Genomic DNA, 27459 nt, shown 5'->3' with positions numbered 1-27459 from the left:
CAAAATCAACAAAATTGTTTATTTTGACTGTGAAGAACTCAATGCACAAGGTATACTTATAGACTGTAAACCACTCGATGAAGACTATATACCCACAGATTGCAATGGTTTAGACAAAAAGAGCAAATTACCTTAATCCAATAAACATTTATAAGATTTTTTAATCGAGGACCAAAAAGGTTCCTCACCACTTTCTGCTTAAAATAAAATTCTCATAAAATTCTGTATCATGTTTTCTAAGTCTTGATTACCAAAATAGTCATGGTTTGCATGACCTATTTCATAAACATCCATATTAAGTTTATTGTACTTATTCATTAGTTTTGCAATGTTAACATCAGACGTTAGAGCCATAAGAAACACTAAGTAATATTTTTATACACTAATAAGCATATTATGCTTTTAAATACTTAATATAATATAAAAATGACACATGCTTTCAGTGGGATTCCTTTAATAAGTGTAACGCTTATAAGTATAATATGCTTATAAGGAGATAATTTGTTTTTTTGCACGTCAATTTTGTTGAGTTTGAAGCACTTTTAAATATGGTTTTAGTTAAATACCCTGCGAGGGAAAACTTTTGATATTTCCTGTTTTGTTTATTAGCTTTAGTGTTGCATAATTTATGGACTATCCCAAAGTGTTATGCATGCATTTTATTAAAAATTATCCATATTTTTTCAAAGCTTAACAAGTATTTTTATAAAAGAAAGTCTAAAAAATTGAAAAATAATAACTGTGGAATGGAAGGTCAGAAAATCACAAATAAGAAGACTTTTTATTCAGTTAGAGGGCATGGTATCGTTTCTGTAGTTTTAGAAAAAAAAACCTTTATTACACAAAGTTGAAGAAAAAAATTTCTTATTTATGAGGTATTTGTTGATACAAATTAAAAGAAGGCTTTTTTAAACTTTAACAAGGTTCTTCCTTTACTGCACATTATCTCCTAAGCTAGTTTTCAAAGACTTGGTACCTTTTCGCTTCATGTGCTTCATATATATATATATATATATATATACTTATATATATATATATATACATATATATATATATATATATATATATATACATATATATATATATATATATATACATATTTATATATATATATATATATATATATATATATATATATATATATATATATGTATATATATATATATACATATACATATAGTATATGGTTGCCCACATACATATATATATATATGTATGTGGGCAACCATGTATATATGTCTATATATATATGTTTGCCCACAGATATTTTCTAAGGAAGGGGGACCATGTTTTTACACTTAAAAATGACCTAACCTGTTTTTTCACAATAGTCATGTTTTTACATGATGCAATGTGCTAAAAAAAAGGCTGCTGTAAATTTTAGATCAAGTGATAGACCAGCGCCAACAAATCAGACTGTATCAAATAATGCATCAGGAATAAGTATGCAAATTATATACTATTTAGACAGTTTATTAGACAGTTTACTAGACTAGATTATATACTATTTACTAGACTAGATTATATACTATTTATATACTAGACTAGATTATATACTATTTAGACAGTTTATTAGACAGTTTATTAGACAGTTTATTAGACAGTTTCTTAGAACTAAAAATTAAAGAATGTTTGTTTACTATTTTTTATACAAATGTTGACCAGACAATCTTTATTATTTAAATAAGCTAATAACTTCAGTTTATCTAAATTATTAGACATGCAAAAAAAAAAAAAAAAATATAAATATACATAAAATAATCCTAATCAATTTTGTGATGATTTTTATGGGATTTATTATATAGATTTTCTACAATTATTTTGTTCCAGTAAATTGTGATCACCGACAACATTCAACATCATAGTGTTATAAAACAGGTTCTAACCTTAACTTTCGGACCCGGGAAAACCCTTAGGTGGAATAATAGCCCACACTATGGGGATCACTTAGAAATAAACATCAAAATCAGATTACAACATTCTGGCAAGTTATTTACATTTGAATTTTCATCCCAATAAACATAAAATGTGTTTTAAAAGTTTGATAAACGCATTAATACGTATTATAGATGTATTAAGCAGGTCTTGTGTTTACTGGGATATTTTATAGATTGCCTAAACATGCAAAATGACAGCTTATTTTGCATTTCTACAGCCCTAAATTATGATTTTATTTTTTATTTTTTATTTTCTACTTTTGAATTCTAGGAAAATGCATGTCGTTTTTACTTTACCAATGAGAGCTAAACTGTGCACATCTAATTTTACCAAAAATGCTAAATACTGCTAAAAACCAACAAGAATGCAGGAAAACTATTTTCTTTGTTTTAGTAAATGTCAAAGAGAGCTAACATCAGATCTAAAAGAAAGATGTCAGGTTATACTGAGAAAATTGTCTTTGATGATGACAAATTTCCACTGGGAATTTTTGAAAAATGTCGCTCTTGTTTGAGAAGAAAGGAAAATGGAGAAGGCATCACACTACTGATCTGTTCAGTTGGAAAACTGAGAAGCAATGGTCAAATGAAAATTGAATTTGCACAAGGTTCAGTAGCTAAAACACCTTCTTTGACATTAGAAAAAAGATGCTCAGATTGTTTTTCGATCATTGGCAGAGGATTGCCACCCAAGTGCACATTCCTGCACATCAGTGATATTTAAGTTAATGTTAAGTAAAATTAGAAGTAAAAATAACAATTTCATTAATGTGAATGAAAACCAAAATTAGGAATTATTTGAAGAACGAAAACTGAAATAGATTTGAATATCAACATCAGAAACGAAAATAGAAGTAAAACATTTATTATTACTGAACAAAAATTATTGAATTCAAAGGTAAAATTTAACAAAAAAATTGGCTGGTAGAAAATGTGAAAAGTATGTATGTAAAATTTTAAATTTACAAAAAACTGACACATCTACATACTTATTTCAGGACAAGAATAATGTAGAGCTGTGCCGGAACCAGTTTATGCAGAGTTTCGATTCCGGGTACCCAGAAGAAAAAACCAGGTCCAAGTCTAGGTACCCGGCACTGATTCCATATTAAAAGGTTTATTAAAAACTATATAAAAAGGTGAAATAAAAGTTTGAGAAATCTCTTGCGCTGAATTGTTTTTTCACAAAATAACGCTGATTAATTTGCACTAATTAAGTTTGCCTAAATATATCAAGTTTCTTAATATTAAAAAATAATTAATAGATTGTTATATTTGGAATAAGGAGTCGTTCATAAAGAACATTCGACTTCCACATTTTGATATATGCTTTTTCAAGTACCCTCCACCTCCCTAAAAGTACCTATGCTTTTAACTTACCTACCCAACATTTTATGATTTTTTTTAATTTAGTGTATCCTTACTTTTTTAATTGACCCCTTCCACCCATCTAATATATGTTATTTGCAGACCCCCCATCCTGCATCTGAGCGTACATACTTTATGGGCTATTCCTAACTTGCCTTCTTACGTCGTTAATGCCAAAATCATCAAGAAAGCTTTAAAATTAAAATTAACTCTATAAATTTCAAAAAATACCGTTCCGACTGACTAATTTTTGTTTTATAATTGTGGTATTATATAAAATTTATATTTTTTTGTAATTTATTGTTAAATAATCACTTAAATGAGCAATTAATCAAAAGTTATGTTACAGAAAATAAAAGATTAAGAGAGACAGAGAATTGCAAAAGAAAAGAAAAAAAACTAGACCTTCTCGACTGTATTGTGAATAAAATGAAAAAAAAATATTTTAAGTGAGACATGTCTATATTGAGTAAACAGTTTGTGGTTATTGACTCCATAACATTCTTAGGTTTATATGAAGATGTTTGGTTGAAGTTAAAACTAAAAGCAATCCTGTTAATAATATTTTGACACAATTCAAAGTACCACTTAAACATATAGTTACAGCATTTAAGGTGAATTTTTATTAAAAATTTATTTTGAGATGGTCGATTCTGGGTACCCGGAAAACAGCTAATTACCAGGTCCCCTGGTATCCAGATACATGGCACATTACTAGAATAATGAGGACCCTAGTTGGAAAAATCTTCCCAGAAAAAAATTCCAGTAACTTGGTAACGCATACTCAGAGAATACATAAAAAGACACAAAATTTACATTAAAGAAAAGAAAAAACATGATGCCAAGGAAAAAATTTTTAAAGTGTAAAATTGATAAAAACAATTCTACATCTTCCCGAAATGATGGAAAAACAAAGATCAAGACAATAGGAGAGTGATTCCAATGCTGAATAACCAAGTGGCCAACGGAATCGAGTGAACATCGACTGCGTCATGATAGTGTGATTAAAATGATCATCAATACCAGCTACCCACTGGCATTGCTAGATTAGCTATCATTTGGAAAGATGATAAAAATGTTTGACCCAAAATTTAAATTGCCAGGTAATTAACAACTAAAATGCTTAACAATTTTTGAATGTTACAAACTAGAGTATAAGATGTATAGAAATTTCCAGTAGCCAAACTTGTGATATTTTAGGGTAAGCCAAATTTAAATTTTATATAGTGCAGTGGATTGCCTAAAATAAGTATACTATTATTAGTGCGTCAAAAGGTCAAAACAACCTTAGAAACCCAAAATAAAAGAAATAATGCAAAATAACTTACAACTAAATGTAATAATCATTATTACCAATAACCAATATTTGTAACCCAAAATAACCATGAATTTATTATTTCACGGTTATTTTAAATTATTTTAGGCTAACCATAATTTACGTAAAATTACCAGAGTTTATGGAGAAAAACCATTACATTAACTGTAATTTTACAGAAATTACATGTTTATTTTAACTTTAATTCACATATTTACCCATGATTATAGTAATTACAACACTAAATGACATAATTTTAAATTTAATTTTTATATTACAGGGTCTGCAACACTAAACAATCAGATAAACAAACGCTTTTATCAACAATCTGCACGACTGAAAAACTTGTTGATTTATGCACGCAAAGCACAATATGTCTCGAGGGTTGGACAAGAAGGGTTTCACAGCATTGTTTTGTAGAATCTGTGTGTTTCCATTACACCATCATTGACCAAGCATGACATGTTTTACTAAATTTGACGGCGCTCTAACATCCGCACACAGGTGAGATGCTTACAGAATGATCAAAAAAATGTCTTAACCATTGAGGTACTAGAGAAAATCATTCAAAATCAGGAAGACATTCATTCTCATTTTGAGTCAACTGATTTATTCCTGCCAGAACATATTTCAGATCGCCAAATGCCCTGTAAGGCTCACACACTTTAGCTATTAAAAACCAATTTATGAACATTATAGTGCAACTCAGACACAAAACAAGTTGTATCAAAAATTAGAAAACCAAGTGTGGTAATTGAGAAACTCATTAACAAATGTGGGAAATCTGTGATCACTCACTGTACCACAAAATAGAACAGTACATATCAGATGATCAACCGACTGTTGAAAATAAAGTCACCGGTAAATGAAGTTCTAACAGAACTAGGTATATAATATTATATATGTTATTAGTGCATACAAACTATTTTCGGGATTTTAAAATTCATAAAATTAATGTCTTATTTAAATTAAGAACATAAAGTAGCAATAAATTGAAAGAAGTTCATATATATAACATATAATAGTCGTTATCATTGAAAAACAAAACAGAATATATAGTAAAGGCTAACATGTGATAACTAAAAATCTGGACAAAATTAGAAATGGTACAACTTTTTAACGGAGTCATCTTTTTTAACAATTTAAAAAGTATAATAACAAAAAACATCTAAATAATAAAAATAAACAAATTTTAAAAGTTTTTCATGCCATGACGACGAACAGTGCCTACTTTTGTAAATGTTGCGGCAGCAAGCTGATGTACACGTTCTATGTCGATTCTTTTAATTAAAAACTTTATCCGCTTTTTAAGTTTGCCTAGGTTTTCAGCTTGCCAGTTTTTGTTGTACACTAATCTCTTAAGTTCAGACCAAAAATCTTCAATTGGACATAATTCTGGCACATTAGCAGGATTATGCTCTTTTGGTACAAATTTAATATTTTTTGCTTTAAGATAACTGTGTACTTTACGTGAATAATGCGACGAAGCTAGATCAGGCCAAAAAACAATATTGTCATTTTTATGATGTTTTTAAATAAATTTCTCCAATCTAACACGACATTTTGAAATATACACATCTTCATTGATTGCTTGGCCTGACAGAGCAATGTACTGCTGAGAGATTCCCTTTGTAGAGAATGCAATCCAAACAAGTACTTTTGACTCAAATTTGACTTTTCTTTTTAACCTTACATCATTTGATGCTGCATTTATGTTAGAAGAGTAAAATCCAGCATTTCCAGAAATATTAGTGTTAAAAAATAATAATTTTTTTCCGAAAAATTGAAACCAACCTGCGACCGGTGTTCTTTTTGGTGCTTTAGTTTTTTTACAATAACGAATGCTAATGATTGTGATACATGAAATTGTTTTGTTAGACCACGCTGTGAAACACCATCCTTTTGATCAATCAACATTTTTTTAAGGTGCTTTATCTCTTTTGCAGGCATCTTCATTGCTTTGCAACCACTTCTGACTTTTCTTTTTGGTCCTATATTGTTCCCCTTTCTCTTAAGTATATTTATAGTAAGTATTTATTACAAGTATATAAATAGTAGATTTTGGTATGATCTCCATTCGAAAATGATTTACAATAAAGTTTTTGTTGTCTTCCGGATGCAAATCCAAAAATGCGTACACTATTTTTCTAAGGGAGCCTTTGTTATAAGCTTTTTTTTCATTTTTAATTATTCCTAAATAAACTATCTTTTAATAATACATTTAAAGAATTAAATTTGCAACTAAATAGAAGTGATTGCAATTATATACAATTTTTTCCTTTGTATTTTTATATTTACACAAACTTTGTCCAGATTTTTAGTTATCACATGCTATATCCTGTCTTTTAGGTCATATCACAAAAGCATGAGAAAAGGGACATGTGAAAAACGATGATAATTATCAATTATTATAATTGTTATTAGTGATTTTTAATTTCAGATGATTTTCTTAAATTTAGGAATTAACACATTCAAAACAACTTTTAGAACCCTTTGCAGTACAAACAGATATACTTCAAACCGATGCTCAATCCCTTTCACTGGTTCTACCAACTTTACTCAACTTGAAACTATGCAAGAACATCCAACAAACAAGACTTTGTCAACGAACCTTTTTGGAGATTTATGTTAAAGGTTTAAATCAATTTTGCAGCCTGACTAGGCTAACTTTAATCCACTTCCATCTGCTGCATGTTTTTTAGATCCTACTGTTGCTGTCTTCATACTTGCGTGAGAAAAAAGCACCTTACTCCATGTAGCAAAGATGTATATAACAAGTGTTTGTGGATATGAGCCAGAATTACAAGCAGCTGCTGAGTCAAATGGATCTGAATGTGAATATGTTGCCATGAAGCGCTTTAAGTTTTTGTGAATAAAATCCTTTCAAATAAAGGAATTATAAATAACCAAGACAATGTCACTGTTTCAGGTCAATTGTTAAGATACTTGACCAACATAAAGTGTAATGACGCCCTGCCAGGTAACGGCTTGCTCTTTTGGAAACAGAACAAAAGCAAGTATAGTAAGATTGCAATGTTGGCTGAAGATTTTTTGTCCACCCCTGCATCACAGGCATTTGTGGAAAGGATATTTTTACTTTGTGGAATTTTAACTGTTGGGCACCATAATTGAAAAAAAAACATCATTAGAGATAAGAGTTTTTATGAAACTTAACAAGAATATGTGATTGAAATTCAAGCATATATTTTCTTACGGTTTCAAAAAAAATCTCATCTCAATTCAGTTGAATTGATAAATGACTGTTTTACAATTATTGTTTGCTTATTTGTATTGTATTATATTATAATGAGAAATTGTTTTATTATTGTTGTCTTGAAACTTTGATAATAATACTTAATAAGTTAATGTCCTGTTCAAAAATTCTAAAAAACTTGATAGAAGTGAAATATGAACTGAATTAGGAAATAAGAAGTAGAATTGTTGAAATCATAAGAACTGAAATTAAATTTAAGAGATTTAAAACTGAAATAGAAATTAAAGTAATTTATAAAATAGAAATTAAGTAAAATTAGATAAAATAGAAATTAAGTAAATAAAACAGAAATTAATAAAAATTAAAATTAGAAATTAAATCAACGCCACAAGAATTGAATAGAAAGTGAAATAGAAATTATACTTCAAACTTAAATATCAATGCTGCACCTGGTGTGAACCTAGATCAAAGGAACTTGTAAATCAAGCGAAATTGAGAACTTTTGAACCACTGGAAAAAAGTTTGTCTCACTATTCAGGTCAACATGTTTCAATATCAGAAAAGCTTGTGACTACAAAAATTTTGTTCATTCTCCAATATTTAAACAACCTGGTTTTAAAGTTTCTTCTTTCCATGGAATTGAATCTCCTAACTGGAGTTTTTAATAATCTTTTTATTGTGCTGCTTTAAGTTTTTTCTCAAGCAACTCTTTGGACTGATGTATAACACATTAAACAACAACTTTACTATGGTGAACATTTTGCAGAAAATGAGTCCAGAAAGCTGCTACATAATATTGATACTCTTCAATCAATTGCTCTTCAAACACTAATGCTGTGCAGCCATTCCATTCATTGATACTTTTCAAAAATTTAATGAGGTAATGTCTGGCTGTTTTGGATGCAACCTTGATCCAAACTGTCCACAAATAATTGAAGCATTTAAAGTGTCTTATTTGGCATTGCAAAATGTGTCTATTTGAAGAAAAGATGACTATTTGAAGTAACATAGGTTAATGAGTTTTTCCCATACGCTTACTTTTTGATACATCGGTGATGCATAATAATTTTTTATCACTTCTTGATAAAGTTTTTAAAATTAATCCTCTATTCATATTTTAATTGTAAATGGACACTTGATAAATGTTATTTATCAAAACTGTAGATATTCATATTTTAGTTGTAGACGGACACTTTTTACATATTATCGATCAGGTTTTACTTATTTGCATTGAAAATATTTTGTTTTTAATGCAAATAAATTTGTAGTGTAATGTAAACATTCATCATAATCTAAACATTCATCACACATTCTGCAGTCACTTGAAACTGGTGTTGACTGTTACATCAAAAGAGTTTATAAAATGGACCAGTCAAAATTACAAATTGCTAATACTATTGAAACAAATAGTAAATGGTATCAATGCAAAAATTCAAAAGATAAGTTTAGGCTTAATCAAACATGCATACTAAAGTAATATGTAAAAAACACTGAGATATATTGCACTAAAAAGTGCCTCCCAAACTCTAGAATCTCTTAATGATATAACATAATCACAAAAATAATTTTTTTTTGTACAAATTGGTTGGTTTTATAATTTTTATTATTGGTTGTTTTTTTTATTGTTTTAAAAAATTTTAATTAAGTATTCTTTTAATTACCCATTGACTTGCATATTTCACTCTCCATAAATATAAGGGTAGAACAACTTTTTTTAATTGAATAACACTTAAAAACCTAAATTTTTTTGGTTTGTATATATTTAAATGCAACTTACAAATTCAAAAATAAAAACTTAAGTCTCTAACTTCTTTATTTCTCAATCTTTTATTTGGATAGTCAACTTTGTGACTCGTTTTCCAGACTACCTAAATCACTTTTACTTTTACTTCTGACCATGCAATGATCTTCATAAATCTTTTATTTCGTGCTTCTTCTTTGGACTAATACTACTATGCTAAAGCCCGATCAATAAAGTTTGGCATGCTGGTCTTCTCCATAAGCTTATTTTGTATGGTATCTGGGAAAGCTTTTGAGATCATCAAATCATTTTTTTCTAACCGCTTTATTAAAGACATCCTCAAAGGCCTTCGTTTCCAGTAACTTTTGGAGTACCTCAAGGTTTCATTCTTGGTCCTATGTTATTTCTTATATACGTTAATGATCTTTCTGACAACCTTACACCTAAAGTGGCTACATTTGCTGATGACTCAACTTTATACTTCTGCCTTGAAATCTGATCTCACTTCTGTAACAGATTTGGCCTTGCTTGATTTTAACTCCGACAAAACTCATTTATTTATGGCAACTATCGCAATACTGTCAACATTCCTATATTAATGAATAGCAACCCTCTCACTAAGTTTTACATCTTCTTGAACTATCATTCACTACTGACCTCTTATGTAAACCATATACACAATTAATTGCAAAGTTATTACCTGCTAAGGTTGCTTTCTTTATTGTGTTTGCCATTTTTTTACACCTAATTTCATTTCTGAAAATCTCTTACTCATTCCTGAATGGAATAACGTTGTCATATTTGGGCTGGTTCTTCTATTGATGTTCTTTTCTAGACAAAATCTTAACTCTCATTCTTTTACTATATCCCTGCATGCTCTAAAAACATTTGTCTAGTTATTTTCACTATACTTTAATTCTTTGAAACTCTCTTCAATCTTCATACTTTCCTGACTTATAAAATCAACAACTTTTTAAGTCTTCTTTTAACCATTTCCTTGCTCTTTAACTCTATTCTTTGTTTTCCAGTATTTTCTAACTTAATAGTGGTTGCTTGCAGCTTTATTACATCAACAGCAAGATATTTATTCTTCTTTTTAAATCATACAATAATATTATAATAATAGATATAAAAATAATAAAACTAAAAAAAATAAAAAATCATAATTCTATTGATTGTAGTAAGTAAAAATAATTGATTAATAAAAAAATAAAAAAATATATATATATATAAATAGTAATAATAATATAAGATAATATAATAATGAGTAAATTAATTATAAGTATTTAATAATAATAACTAAATGGTTGATAAGGATGGTGTCACTCTAACAGAATTCTGATCAAAGGAGTGACACCAGTTTTTAAATATAATATGATTAATAATAAACATACACACATAGAATATACATAAACTAAGTAAACATTTAAAAATCATACTTTGATGATAATAGTAAAAAATAAACAAACAAGAAAGTAAATAATAATAGTTATAGTAATCATAATTAAAAAAATAAGACTTTATTTTAAATATTAAGTGAAAATCGTGTCAATAAATTAGAATAAAATTGTTCTCAGAATTTTTTTATATTGATTTTGTTTAAGATTAAGAAAAGACAATAAAGGTGTTTGAAGTTGTAGTTTTTGAACTCATGCACTATGCATACAAGACTCTTGTTCCATTCACATTTGCACTGATAGACAACAGAATGTTTACCACACTTCTGAAATTTAAATGATGGTACACTAATTTTCCGTTATATATGTTTTTAGTAGAGTATGTGTGTATTATTCTACTTTCTGTAAAAAAGTCTGTTATAGAAGAGGGTAAATTTTTATAAGAGAATCAAAAACAAAAAGAAGATTAGCAAACTTTACAAGCTCTGGAAAGATTAGAATTTTTAGATTTTAATTTGGTTGGAATTTTTAGTTTTTTGAAAGATTCTGACTTAAAAGTTTGGAAGTTTATGATTCTTATGGATTGACGTTGAGACAATTTTTTGATGTGATACTTGCAATTTTGACCCCAAATTTGACAACAGTAACTAAGATCCGATAAAAATAATGCACAGTAAATACTTTTTATAAAATAACCAGGCCATGAAGATATACTAAGCTCCTTAACGGTGTTCTCCAGTTATAAATTCGGTGACTTAAAGCATTATACAATTTTTTTCCAATTTCAGATTGTTGTTCATTTATTTTTGTCAACATAAACTTTTATGCATTGTCAGAAGAAATTAAAGTTGCGTCTTGTCGACAAAGTGCTACCACAGTTGCTTTATCAGGAGTAAAAATACTACTAAATAAGATATCATTCTACATTCTTTCTCGTTCATCTTAATTGAATAATTGATGTTGGAATCCAATTCTAAATCTAGAAGTACCTTTTTAGCACAATAATTTTTTTCTTTTTTAAGTTCTCATTTAAGCTGCTATATTGGATTTTGCAATCGATGATTAAATGGATGATCTTTCTAAACTCATTTTTTACATACTTTTGTAAATAATTTTCATTTCTGTTCTTTTAAATATTTTTACTATTTTCCTGACGTTTTTGTTATAACCAATAGTTTGGTGCCTAATTTTAGCTTCAGATGTTTCATTAATTAAAAATGAATCATTTGAATCTCGAATATAATCTTTCTCTTCAAAAACAATTTCTACTTAAAATAACGATAACTAAAGTTTATTTAATAAACCTTATGTATTTTGATAACTTCATCAGTTGAATGGATATTAAGTAAACTTTTGTAGTTTAATAAACCTTCCATATTTTAATAACTTTATTAATTAAACTTTTGTAAATCACGCACATATTTGTAATTAAATTGAGTGGATTGGAATTAGAATGAATTGGAATTAGAATGAATTAGAAAATTCAAAAAAAAAAATTCTTTTATTAAAAATGTTTGATCTTCCAATTAGCAAGGGCTAAAATTTTATTTATTTTTAATAATATATTAGTTTTAATATTATACTATATATACATTTTTTATATGCTTAATGGTACAAAATATGTACAATTAAACATATAAAAAATCTATATATAGTATAATATTGTAAATAAGCAATAATCTTTTTAGTTTGCATTTTCGATAAAATACAGAAAGAGGGAGAATAAAAAAACATTGCAAAGAGGATAAACAGCTACAAAACCAAACAGCTGCTATTCCAAAGCCTATATTTACATTTTATGATGTCTAAATTTCTTAATTACAAATTAAGCTGAAACTTGTACTTTTACTTTTTTTAAGACAATCCTAAAATCCCGGGAAATTTCGAAGACTAATCCTGGGATTTCGGGACGAACAATTTGTACAGAATCCCGGGATCTGTACAAATTGATGGCAATCGCGGGATTTTGGGATCCCGCGATTGCCATCCCTATTAATAGAAGATGAAAAAAAGATTAGCTCAGTTTTTTTTGCTTTGTTGGGAGTATATTTTATTAAAAAAAAAAAGAAAAAGAGGAAACTTGTTATGTCTTACAAAACCCATTTAATCAAAATTGACTAAAACTAATTCAAAAACTTCAAAATAAAAATACAAAATATTTTTTGTAAATAAAATCTTTTGCTTTTTGTTGTACCACTTAGAAAGATGCAAAAACTTTGTTTTCACGAAATAAAATTTTATTAATTTCATAAGGCTGAATGGGCCACTACAGCCAAACAAAAGAAACAAATCAAATGTGGTGCTTTTTTTTTTTTTTTTTACTATTTTCACTTCCTCAATGCCAAGGGAACAATTACAATCAAGAAGGTTGTTTTATTTTTTACAACAGGGCATCAATAATTTCTGTCTAATTTTTAAACTGGTTTAACGGATTTAAATAAAGAGTGTTGCAGTATTTGAAAAAATCAAAAATACATTTAATGCCATTTGATTGATAAACATGAACAGGTGATTCATTAGTTTTTGCAGACATTTTCTTTGTCTATATCTTGAAGTAATTGCAATTTATACTAAATTTTTAAAATTTTTTTTAGATCTTATTTCTTACATAAAATTTTTTTTTTTATCTTAATCACAAAGGAAATGGGACTGTGAACGAAAAACCAAATGGTTAAGATTAAGATCAGGAAAAAATGAAGTTGTGTAAAAATACTAATTTAAATTTTTTTTCTTATATTGTTATTTAGGTGCCCCAAGAAGACCTAACGGTCTTGTCACAGAGCACCGCGGATGTGCATTTAACCAGAAAGTTCACGCCTCCTTCCTTACCGTGACGCGAAAATATGTCCAAGGCTCGTTTTGAACCTGGATCTCTTGCATATAAAGCAAGCGCTCTAACCACTGCGCCACGGCCGCATTTAATTGTTGTTTAAATTATCAATTAACAAGTTATAATCAAATAACTATAATAATTATATTTAGGTTAATAAAATAAACACTAAATTTATGTTGCATTGTTTTTATAACCTCTTTATTATTAAAAAATAAAAAAAAATACTAATTTAAATTACCTTTTGACTAGCATAATTATTCCATAGTTAAAACAATAAAAGAACAGTAAGTTACTATTTAAATGTTGTTAATGGTAATTAAAATATGACTGTTAAACATGTAATGGTAATTAAAATAGGACTGTTTTTACCTGAAGCAACGGTGGAATAGCAGGTAATGATGGTTAATATGCCGAATTTAAAAGTTCAGTTCCTGAAGATATTAGATCAATGTATAACAAAATTTATTAGATCAATGTATAACAAACACGAACATGTACTTTAACCAGACTTAGCTAGTGCTCATTACGCAAATGAGGTGATCAACTTCATGAAAGCTAATAACGTCCAATTTGTTCCTAAGCATGATTATCTTCAAAATGTTCCTCAAGCCCTCAATTAAAAACTTTTGGGTTAAATGTATGTTTGAAAGTATATGCAAAAACAAAGCACCATTTGATCAGACATATAAAGAAAATTTTGAGAGAAATTGATTTGAATGAGTTACAAAGTCATATGGATAAGGTAAAATATAAACTTTGTAAATAGCTGACAATGGCCCTTATAGCATTATACAATAAATATTTTTAATTTACAATGGCTGAAGTTTATTTTTATTTAATAAGTAATATTTACTATAATAAAGCTTGTAAAGTATCTTAAATTTAAAGTTTTGCAAAGACTTATGAATCACCCATTAATTATTTAGTAACTCGAATTTAGATCTTAGCTATTTAAAAATACTAAATCAATTTTTAATTAGCTAGAAATGTTTATATTTAATGCCATTAATTGCTCAATTCAAATTAAATGCCACTAACAATTTATTAATTCAAGTTAATAGTTTATTAACTTGAATTAAGCAACTAGCTGATTAGGACTGTTATTTGGTTAAATCCAAACCCAGTCCTATAGTTAACTGCTAAGAGCAGGTTAGTATCCAATATTCTAGGAAATTTTACTATTTCAATAATTATCTTTTTTTTTAAATGTAAAATGTAAAAGTTGAAAGGCAATTACTTATTATTAATCTTAAACATCCTCTGATAAAAACAATAAACTGATAAAACAACTTATAAAAACAATAATCTGATAAAACAAAAACTGATAAAACTCTGCTAAAAACAATAAACTGTTAAAAATAATAAATTCTGTTAAAAAAATTCTATACATTTTATAGAAACTTACTTGTAACTTTAATTAATTTTTAAATATTTTCTGATGACGATAAGAATAACTTAACTCTCTTCTTTGTTTTCTGTTTCCTACTTAATTATTGTTTGCTTGCAGCCTCGATTGGAAAGAATTTGTTTTAAAAAAAATCTTCATGAGCATTAAAAATTTTCTAAACAAATGTTCTAGAATTCATAGCAAGCTAATTAGCTAAATGATAAACAATCCGAAACAAATATCAGAAAGTCACTTATCATTTCATTTGCAGATAAGTTACAAAAAAAACACCTATCCAATGCATACTGACTTCAACAAATATCTTTAAAATCCAAATCCTAAATAAACTTTCATTGAATTTCATGACAAAATTATCCATTAGATAATTTTTGTATTTGTTTTTTCTCCTAAATAAACTATCAAATTCTTTTTTTAATTTTTTCTTTAAAATAAAATACAACAGCATTGTAACAGAAATATAGAAAATGGTAAGCTATTGTTATCCTTTTAAAAACTAGTAAACACTGTAAGTTTCTGATAAAACATCAATGCATTTCCCAATTGGACCAAATTATTTATTTAATTTACAAAAGAACTTTAGAAAAATACCCTTTTTATAATTTTATTCTTATCATAATTCATTTTTTATTGTTGAAAATGCTGATTGTCTATCATACATCACAACAAATAACCCATGGCAGAAATTCCACTGTTTACATTAATCATCATTATAAAAAATAAAAAATTTTTTTGTAACAAATTAAATGTTTTTAATGTTTGTTTCCACTTCCTTTTTTTATTTGAATATAGAAATTATTTAACAGTTTATTAAAAATAAATAATATACCAGTTTGGCAACTAAGTTCCCACCATTTTTTAAATCTATTGTGTTTTTAAACTATATTTAATTTTTAAATCTATTGTGTTTTTAAGCTATATTTAATTTTTGAGTTAATTATGTCTGTACATTCATTTTCAGATCATCGAAATGGAATGTTAATGATACCTTCACCTTTTTGCTTTTAATCAAGGTTCAAAGGCCACAAAAGCTGTTAAGTTCAAAAATGAAAATTTCATCCTCAAAGATGAACCTCATTCAGACCGCCCAACTGAACTCAAAGAAACACATCAAGCAATGAGAGAACTGACATAGAAAATGAGATACTCTAACACTGACAAAATCAGATACTTTTAAATAGAGAAGCATCTTCACTCTATGGAAAAAGTTTAAGTGATTAAATAGTTTTTAGTTGTTATTAAACCATTGATTAAATAATTATTTCACTTTATTAAACAATTAAATAATGTTAATAGAAAAATGGTGGGAAGTTAGTTGACAACCCAATGTTTTATTTAAAACATTTTATTATTGAAATCTTTTTTTAGCCATCTTTATCTTTATTAAATATATATAAAACTTAAATTAACTTTCTAACTTCTATTGATCAGGTAGATTTTAATTACTTGTTGATTAAAATAATATGTTAAATAACTTAATTCTAAAATACTTTCAATACCTTATTGTATAATCAGATACTGCAGCCAAAGCTCTATTTGTGTAACAGTGCTTTACAACAATCTTTTCATTAACCTAAAGAAATATATATCTGAGTTAAGATAAGAAAATCTTATATTATATGAACATAATTTATACATACATATATAAATATGTAATAAAGCAATTTGATTATTACAGACAAAGTAAAAAACCGAAGCTAAAAATTAGTCTATATAAGTTAAAATTCAATTCCTAGGCAGATGTTCCCTAATTCTTGGTTTGTAAGCTTGCCTCTAATGCTGATAAAAACTAATCAATTTTCAATCACTTAAAAGCCAGCTAATCATTAATGAAACCTCTCTTCTGTGACTAGTAGTGGTTAGGGAATTATCAGTAACCCAAACAAAACTCAGTTGTTTACAACCATTATCACATCAATGTTGATATTCTTTTGATCTACAATAATTTTGATGTTCCTATATTCTGATGAGATGCAACACTCTCACTGAGTGAGCTTTATAACTTCTCAAATTTGCTTTTTACAAATCTACTTAACTAATAAAAGTTATTACTAACTTTTTTATTAGTTAAATAGATTTTCAATCAATTGAATTATGGGTTTCCCATGGAAACCCTAAATACAATGATCGCGAAGCATTGACAGGCAACCTAAGCATCTGTTAAAGTTGCCTCTTTTTATTGCGCTTGCCATTTTCTTATTCCTGATTTCATTTCCTACCTTTACCAAGTTTTTATTGTCCTTATATAGAATATTATTATTATATTTAAAGTGATTCTTCTCATGATACTCTTTCTTTTTTAGATAAGACCAAAAAAAATACATTGTAAATGTAATTGGACCCACTCTAACTGCCAATTTTGAGCCTCTGTCTCATAGCAATGTTTTTCTTTTTTCTACAAATATTACTGCAACCTAACTCTTGCTCTATCTGCTAAAACATAGTCTGAAAAAAAATTTCAGTGATACATGGGACCCAGAAAGTGAGTGATATATGGGACCCAGAAAGTATTCATGGCATATTAAAGGTGACCTTTAACAAAAGTAGATAAAACCATTGCCTTTTTATTTATTTTCAAACCAAAGTTTACCTATTTTTTATAAAGGAAACTGAGACTGAGGAAACTATGAAAATGTCACACACACAGATGTGTGTATATATATATATATATATATATATATATATATATATATATATATATATATATATATATATATATATATATATATATATTTTAAACATCTTCGCTTCTAACAAGGCTGCCACTAATTAAAGTTGGAAGTTACTGAAAGAGAAAAGATGAAGATTGTAGAGCAAGATAACGATTGACGGACGACTTAAAGGATTGCAAATTATAGGAATCAGGAAAGCAAGATGGAGGAAGCAAAGTCCTCAAATTCAAAAAAAAGAGCTGATGTTCGAGGAAAAAAACTAAACGAATAAGCGTTTTTGGAGCACTTAGGAACAGTCACAGAAAAATGATGACACTTAATTAAATGACGAGTAACACAAGAACGAATATTAGTTGATGGCATAAGAGATGCTAGCTCTTTAGAGCAGTGCCCATTATAGTATTTGTAGAAAAGAGAAAGAGAAACAACATTACGACGATGTGATAATGGTTGGAGGTTGGCTGCAAGAGCAGGTCCAACTATGTTTACAATGCCTTTTTGCACCTTGTCTAAAAGAGAAAGGGCATCATCAGAAGAACCGCCCCAGATATGGCAACAGTGTTCTATACAAGACCAGATTTGAGATTTATAGAAATAGAGAATAGAATCCGATGTAAGAAAGTGACAAACTCGATAAAGAGATACAACCTTAGCAGATGCTAATTTTGCAACTGATTTGATATATGGTTTCCAAGAAAGCTTGGAAGTAAGAGTTAATCCTAGAAGATGAAGAGTAGATGACTCATCGAGTACATCACCGTTCATAAATATAGGAAGATCTAAATTATTGCGATAACGATTGGCTGAAAAAAAATTGAGTTTTATCTGAATTAAAGTTCGCCAGCCACTGTGAGCCCTATGCTGTAGCAGAAGTGAGATCCTTTTCAAGCTCAAATGCCCCCTCCAAGCAATCAGAGGGTGTTGGTTTCTTATCACGACAAGAATAAATGGTAGTATCATCAGCAAACAATGCCACCTTAGATGTGAGAATGTCTGGAAGATCGTTAATGTAAATTAGAAAGAGTATAGGGCCAAGGATAGAACCTTGAGGAATCCCTGAAGTTACAGAATAAGAAGAAGAGTGCTGTCCATCGAGGACAACTTTTATACTACGATTGGAAAGGAAGGATTCAATAATCTTAAAAATGTTGCCGGATACACCATAAGATGAAAGCTTATGGAGAAGACCAGCATGCCAAACTTTATCAAACGCTTTTGAAATGTCAAGAGCGATGGCCTTAACCTCTCCACCTTTATCTAATGCACAATAAAACCTATCAGTTATTACTGTTAGCAAATCAGCTGTAGAATGAAAAGATCGAAATCCATATTGATGGTCAGAAAGTAAGTTATTAGATTCAAGATGAGAAATTAAGTGTTTGTTAATTAAAGATTCAAAAACCTTGCTTATGATAGGAAGAAGACTTATGGGACGGTAGTTAGACGAATCAGATCGCTCTCCAGAATTTTTGAAGATAGGGATAACAGATGCCGCTTTCCACCAGGCTGGAAAACAAGACTCTGATAAGCACTTGTTCAATAGTTTTGAAAGTATAGATGACAGCTCCGGAGAACACTTCTGCAAGACAATAACAGGTATGTTGTCTGGGCCACAAGCTGTAGAAGAGTTTAGGCAAGAAATCACTTTAGATACAGAAGCTGGAGTGATATGAATGTCAAGCAATGGATCAACCTGGTTGTTGGCAATATCAGGTAGAACGCAATTAGTGGAATCAAGAGATGATATTGATGAAAGGTTTTTAGCAAACAATTCAGCTTTGTCTTTAGGTGAGGTGAAAAAGTCTGAACCATACAAGAGAGGTGGAATTAAAGATTTGCTCTTATTATTGATATTATTAAAGATTCTCCAGAAGTCACGAGAGCCTAATTTTTGAGATAAGATACGAGATTTCATGACCTGACAATAGTGGGTTTTGGCGTTAGATAAAACCTTTTTACAATTGTTTCTAGCAGTTATAAACAGATGTCTGTTTTCTGGAGAATTATTTTGCTGATAAATATGGAAGCAACGGTTTCGATTGGCAATTGCAGCAGCACAGTGTGAGGAAAACCATGGAGGAGAGTGAGGATTGAACTGAAATGGTCAAGAGGGAACAAAAGATTCCATGCCAGCCTGAATCCACGAAGTTATGTAAGAAGCACATTTGTCGACAGGAAGACAAAAGATTTCTACCCAAAGGCCATCACAAAGAAAATCCCGGAAAGAATCCCAGTCAGCTTTACTGTAGTTGTAAGAGGTTCGATAATAGGGGAATTCAGGTGATGAAGAAGAATGAGATATTAGTTTTAGAGAGATCAAACTGTGATCAGAAGCACTTAGGGGTGAATGTGGAGAAACTGAGCACTGACTAGGATCAGAAACAAGACATAAGTCGAGTAGTGAAGGTAAATGATTCGGGTTACCAGGAAAGCGAGTTGGAAAGTTGACTATTTGAGTTAAGGATTGGGAAAGGCAAAAATTGTGGGCTTTAATGCCTGCAGAATCACTGACACTAGAGCCAAGCAATTCAGAGTGGCGAGCATTAAAGTCACCAACAACAACTATATTAGCTGATGGATAAAGAGAGAGGGCTTGGTCAATATGATCAGAAATAACATCAAAAAGAGTGCAGTCTTGAGATGAAGGAAAGCGATATAGAACAAAGAGAAAGGCAATAGAGAAAAGTGGTGCTAAACGAAAGCACATGAAAGAATAGTCTGTGGATTCAAACTTAGTTTCACGACAAATGGGTGAATTCTTACAAATGTAAATGCCCAGGCCAAGCATGTGACTATTGGAGTCTTTACGAATTAAAAGAAGATAACCATCAACATTAAGATCGCAAGATGAGACAACCGAACTCAAATTAGTCTCAAAAAGAGCAAGTAGGTCTGGTGAACTTTGCAAGAGATAAGACTCAACAGAAGAAAAGTTACTTCAAAGACCACAAATATTAGTGAATGATAGGTTTAGAGAACTTGGTGATGATGATGGTTTTTTGTGTTTTATAGTTTTTGGTACTTAATTCATTTTTAAATTAGATTGAAGAACTTGACTCAAAGCATAGATAGTACTCAGAACACTGTTTAATAGCCCAAGCAATTGCCTCATTACTACTAATAAACCCTAAGCCGTAACAAAGGGCTCCAAATGTGGCCTCCGCAATGCACACCAAAAGTACAAACCATCCATGCGCATCATGTTAAAAATAACACAACCAATGCCGCGTTTGTGTTCTGGAACCATGGTAATTTAATAATAAACAAAAGTTTTGAAAAATATTAATTAATGCTAAGAATTTTAAGTCAGTTTTATCGTTGTATGTCAGTTAAGAAGTCGCGAGGTGACACCATCCATGCGCATCATGGCACTGTTAATACTTTGATATTTTTCAGCTGTTGATGGAATCAGCCTCTCTGAGAGCTACCACAGAGTTCGGGAAACCTGACTACCAGCCGGCCTCAGAACCATAAAATTGATTTTTAGAGCTGTACCCTCATTAGGAGATAATAGAATGAGTTGCCTAGTCATAAAAACAGAGACACAAGCAAAACCCATGCATTGAGTCAAGAAGATCCAGCACTCAACATCCTAAACTGGAAACAATGTATTAAAAATACCTCTGCGCCAGCCTAATAGATGAAGAAGGGGTGTGAGGCTGGTCAACAGATAGAATCTGTTTACCCCTTAATATATATATATATGTATATATATATATATATATATATATATATATATATATATATATATATATATATATATATATATATATATATATATATATATATATATATATATATATATATATATATATATATATATAAACAGAGCTCAATTATGTTATATAAAATTTTGAAAAAGTAATTCTACACAACATTTCATGTCTAAGCAATCTTTCAGACATTTTCCAAGGAAGATATTTTATTTACTATTTTTTATATTTTTTAAGCAAACATTTAAATGTTACCTTTATGGGAAACCCCTCTGTTTCTAATCTCATTTGAGGATCATGATGCAAAACTTGCCTAAAAATAATTTATATGCAATTCACATATTATATTTGATACAAAACCAAGAATATTAGGAAATATAAATATATAATTATAAGAAACATTTATCACTAAAAGATTATTAAAAAGCTACATTTGTTTTTCAACAAAGTTGCTTTTCTAGAAGGACTTTAACAAGATTTGTAAAATGCACAAATTTTGTTATTCGAAGGATATTTAAAACTTTTTTTACTAATTAGTACAGTATTTAGTATAAAGTTAAGTGAACCAATTAATCATAATATATGTTATAAAAATTAACTAATTACTGGATGTAATAAAAATATTAACTAATAGTGCAAATATTAACTAATAGTGCAAATATCAAATATTAAATAAAGCAAAACTACTTTAAATAGTCGCAAAAATAAATAAAAAACACTACAGTTGTCTCTACAGTTCAATTTTAAAAATGGCTCCAACAATGTCATCATTGTTGGAGCCATTTTTAATATTAAAATATTTCTTAGTTTATTTTCTATTACAAAAAAATTTATATATTATTTGGTTTTATAAATATACCAAAAATTAAATATGTATCTTTATTTCAAGTTGATAATATAAATATCATTTACAATAAAAACAAAAATAAGTTGATTCTTGTTTTTGATTTTAATCATTAAAATAATATTTACAAAAGTACAATAAAAATTGTACACAAAATTGAAAACTTTTTTGAATAAAATATAAATAAAAACCAATTGTTAAGATAAGTAGAAGTTGATGTCATGGAAACCTCTTGATATGGAAACTTTTTGGAGTGTTTCATAAATGTCACTGGATTACTTGTTAACTTGAGCTAAAGGTAAAATATGATTTAACTCATAAATAAATATAGTTTTAAATTTCACATTAAGATTATCAAAAAAAGAAACAAGAATAAACTGTCAAACAAAATAACGAACAATCGTATTATTATTTAATTTAAGTTATGAAGCTTGAAAAGTTTTATCATTCAACAAGGAATTTCAATATTCTATTTATTAAGTAAATAGATTATTTATCTTAAAAACTATAACAAGGTTGTGGTACTTTAGATCATTTAATTGTGGGGTAAAGGTAAAAGAAGCTCATAGACCTAGGTAATCAACCACATGGTAGTATTACAATAGAAATATTTAAACCTGATTAACAAAACAGGTTAGTTCCAGAAAGCTTGTAAAAAAAATTGCTTAAACTTTTTTGCCGTAATGTCCTATTTAAATGAAAAAATGATATTGTGGCAAACCTGTCCACGCTACACAATAAATGTAATAACTGTGTTTACTATAATATTTCACACAATTGTAGAATGTTGACATTATAATAAAATTTCTTAATAAACTCTTTAGAATTGTATATTTCTGCTTTTTTATAGGATAGTTTTATTTTAATTGTAATAAGTTAAAATATATTAAAATACTAAATAAAAAATATACTTAAGTATATAATTACAAAACAGGAGAACTTGAAGAAGAAAAAACCTTATTATGAGTAAACTTGGAACTATGGTAGGAATCTTGTAATTTTTGATTTACTGTAAAAAAAAAAATTAAATCTTTGTTTTATAAAAAAATAAGAACATAGTTTTATAAGTATTTAAATATAGACTTTTGGGATTAAGCCAAATTGAAATTTGTTTTAGCTCGTTGTTTGCTACTTAAAATAGAGTGATGTTACTGTGAACATAAAATATACACACACATTTCTTTGCTTAGAATGATAAATGCTATATAATGAATATGTATCTAAGGAGGCAATTTCTTACTATATTTTGTGGGCTTTAATTCTTAAAATGTGAACTTAAATTTTTCAAAAAAAGAAGAAACAAAGAATAATGAAAAAAATAATTTCTGTTTCAACTCTAAGCCTTATTCAATGTAGAGTCTAGAGGTTTACAGGCCTCCATTGCCATTGTTGGAGGGAAAGATCAGGTTCAAGGTTGAAGGGAAAAATCAGGATCAGGATCAAGGTTATCCTGCTACTGGTAACATGTAACCCAGTACAATCTGCTTCATGTCTTACTGCTTTGTAGGATACACTTTTTTAGGCAAATGTTAGGAGTAGCCAACTCTAACTTAAAACATCCCCTGTCTCTTGGTTGAGTAAAGACTAGAGATAGTCTCTCAATAAAAATATTCATCTTGGGAAGGTGTTAAATGCATCCAGCTACCTTCTTGTAGAAGGTGTTAAATGCATCCGGCAACTGTCTTGTAGCCTCCTAGACAAAGACTTAAAGGATAAACAGATTCTATCAGTTGACCAGCCACATTTGGAGCCCTTTGTTACAGCTTAGAGTTTATTAATAGTAATGAGGTAATTGCTTGAGCTATTAAACAGTGTTCTGAGTACTGTCTATGCTTTGAGTCAAGTTCTTCAATTTAATTTAAAAATGAATAAAGTACCAAAAACTATAAAACACGAAAATCGTCATCACCAAGTTCTCTAAACCTATCATTCACTAATATTCGTGGTCTTCAAAGTAACTTTTTTTCTGTTGAGCCTTATCTCTTGCAAAGTTCACTAGACCTACTTGCTCTTTGTGAGACTAATTTGAGTTCAGCTGTCTCATTTTGTGATCTTAGTGTTGATGGTTATCTTCCTTTAATTTGTAAAGACTCCAATGGTTACATGCTTGGCCTGGGGATTTAAATTCATAAGAATTCACCCATTTATTGGGAAACTAGGTTTAAATCCACAGATTATTTTTTTATGTGCTTTCGTTTAGCACCACTTTACTCTATTGCCTTTCTCTTTGTTCTATATCACTCTCCTTCATCTCAAAACTGCACTCCTTTTGATGTTATTTCTGATCAAATTGACCAAGCCTGCTCTGTTTGTCCATCAGTCAATATTGTTGTTGGTGGTTACTTTAATGCTCATCACACTGAATGGCTTGGCTCTAGAGTCAGTGACTCTGCAGGCGTTAAAGTCCACTACTTTTGCCTTTCTCAATCCCTAACTCAAATAGTCAACTTTCCAACTTGCTTTCCAGATAACCGAAATCGTTTACCTTCTCTACTCGACTTATGTCTTCTTTCTCCACTTTTACCCTTAGCTGCTTCTGATCACGGTTTGATCTCTCTGAAACTATTATCTCACTCTTCTTCATCATCTGAATCCCTCTATTATCGTACCTCTTATAACTACTTGAAATCTTTCATCTTCCTGCTGACAAATGTGCTTCTTACATATCTTCGTAGATTCAGCCTGGCATGGAACCTTTTATTCCCTCTCGACGATTCCAAGTCAAGCCTCACTCTTCTCCATGGTTTACCTCACATTGTGCTGCTGCAATTTCCAATTGAAACCGTTACTTCCATATCTCGTACTTCATCACAAAAATTAGGCTCTCGAGACTTCTGGAGAATCTTTAACAGTATCAATAATAAGGGCAAATCTGTTATTCCACCTCTCTTGAATGGTTCAAATTTTGTCACTTCACCTAAAAACAAAGCTGAATTGTTTGCTAAGAACTTCTCATCAATATCAATTTTTGATTCAACTAGTTGGGTTCTACCTGATTTAGCTGTCAAACAAGTTGACCCATTGCTTGACATTCGTATCACACCAGCTTCTGTATCAAAAGTGATTTCCTGCTTTACTTCAACAGCTTCTGGACCGGACAACATACCTGTTATAGTCTTGCAGAAGTGTTCTCCGGAGCTATTGTCTATAATTTCAAAACTACTAAACAAGTGCTTACCAGTCTTGTTTTCCAGCCTGTTGGAAAAAGCATCTGTTATTCTATTATTTTCAAAAATTCTGGAGAGCGATCTGATTCATCTTACTACCATCCCATTAGTCTTCTTCCTATCATAAGCAAGGTTTTTGTATTGTTAATTAACAAACACTTAATCTCTCATTTTGAATCTAATAACTTACTTTCTGATCATCAATATGGATTTCAATCTTTTCTTTCTACAGCTGATTTGCTAACAGTAATAACCAATAGGTTTTATTGTACATTAGATAAAGATGGAGAGGCCATTGCTCTTGACATTTCTAAAGCTTTTGATAAAGTTTGGCATGCTGGTCTTTTCCATAAGCTTTCTTCTTACGGTGTATCATGGAAACATCTTTAAGATTAATCCTTCCTTTCCAATCATAGTATAAAAGTTGTCCTCAATGGACAGCACTCTTCTTCATGCTCTATAACTTCAGGGGTTCCTCAAGGTTCAATCCTTAGTCTTATACTCTTTTTAATATATATTAACAATCTTCGAGATATTTTCACATCTATAGTGGCATTGTTCACTGATGATACTACCATTTATTCTTGTCATGATAAGAAGCTAACACTCAATGATTGCTTGGAGGGGGCATTTGAGCTTGAAAAGAATCTCATTTCTGCTACAACATGGGGCTCACAGTGGCTGGTGAGCTTTAATTCAGATATAACTTGATTTTTTTTAGTCAATCATTATCGCAATAATTTAGATCTTCCAATATTTATAAACGGTAATGTACTCAATGAGTCATCTACCCTTCATCTTCTAGGATTAACTCTTACTTCTGATCTTTCTTGGAAACCATATATCAAATCCGTTGCAAAATTAGCATCTGCTAAGGTTGCATCTCTTTACCAAGCTCAACACTTTCTAACTCGGGATTCTGTTCTCTATCTCTATAAATCTGAAATCCAGCCTTGTATGGAATACTGTTGACATATCAGGGGCTGATCTTCTAAAGATGCCTTTTCTCTCTAAGACAAGGTGCAAAAACGCATTGTAAACATAGTTGGACTTGCTCTTGCAGCCAACTTCCAACCATTATCAAATTGTCGTAATGTTACTTTTCTTTTTCCTTTCTACAAGTACTGTAATGAGCACTGCTCTAAAGAGCTAGCGTCTCTTATACCATCTATTAAAACTTATTCTCTCGTTACTCCTCATTCAATTAAGTCTCATCCTTTTCCTGTGACTGTTCCTAAATGCTCCAAAAGCTCTTACTCATCTAGTTTTTTTCCTCAAACATCAGTTCTTTGTAATTCGCTTATCTTTTTTTTGTTTTTTTGTTTTTGTTAAGCTTCCACTTTTCATAGAAAACATTGGGAAAGGTAACTTGGTAGTTTTTGTTTGTTTTGAATTCAGATGTAAAATCTGGAAGAAAAATAATTTACTAATCCACAACTAAAAAACTAAACACAATTCAAATAAAAACGCAGTGACAGTTATCATAATGTTATTATAAGTTATTGTAATGTTAATATCAGCAGTTACAGTTATCATAGTAAAAAATTTTTTTTCAAGAGTCTGAATGAGTACATATTCAAAAAAAATTTCCTTCACAGCTTTGGTATAATCTAAATTTTTAAGTTTTTTTTTAAGTTTTAAACTTATATGCATAACATTTTTAAAATATTAAATTCTGTCATTTGATTAAATTTCAAAAAAAGTTCTAAACATACTTTGCAATAATATCATAAATAGAGGAAGTTTTTTTTAACAACAAAAAATAGAAAAAAAGATATATGAGTAAAGGAAAAAATAAAAAAAATTATTTAGAACAAAAGAAAAAAAAACAATAAAGCAAAACCAACGAAAAT

General features: G+C 29.3%; 1 protein-coding gene across 2 annotated transcripts in view; it reads right to left on the bottom strand.

Moving 5' to 3' along the window:
• Nucleotides 1-27459, bottom strand: part of LOC100199313 (cilia- and flagella-associated protein 161) — a 40658-nt gene that overhangs the window by 5039 nt on the left and 8160 nt on the right. For both annotated transcript variants that reach the window (XM_065816200.1, XM_065816199.1), the window contains exons 6-8: nt 22631-22731; nt 21851-21908; nt 16710-16783 (exon numbers count right to left, since the gene is read on the bottom strand). In XM_065816200.1, the coding sequence (XP_065672272.1) occupies nt 16710-16783; nt 21851-21908; nt 22631-22731 (233 nt within the window). The remainder of the gene's footprint in view (nt 1-16709; nt 16784-21850; nt 21909-22630; nt 22732-27459) is intronic.

This window comes from Hydra vulgaris, chromosome 13, assembly GCF_038396675.1.
Source record: "Hydra vulgaris chromosome 13, alternate assembly HydraT2T_AEP".
NCBI lineage: Eukaryota > Metazoa > Cnidaria > Hydrozoa > Anthoathecata > Hydridae > Hydra > Hydra vulgaris.
The sequence above is the reverse complement of the archived record's forward strand: the minus strand, read 5'-3'. Positions and strand labels throughout refer to the sequence as shown.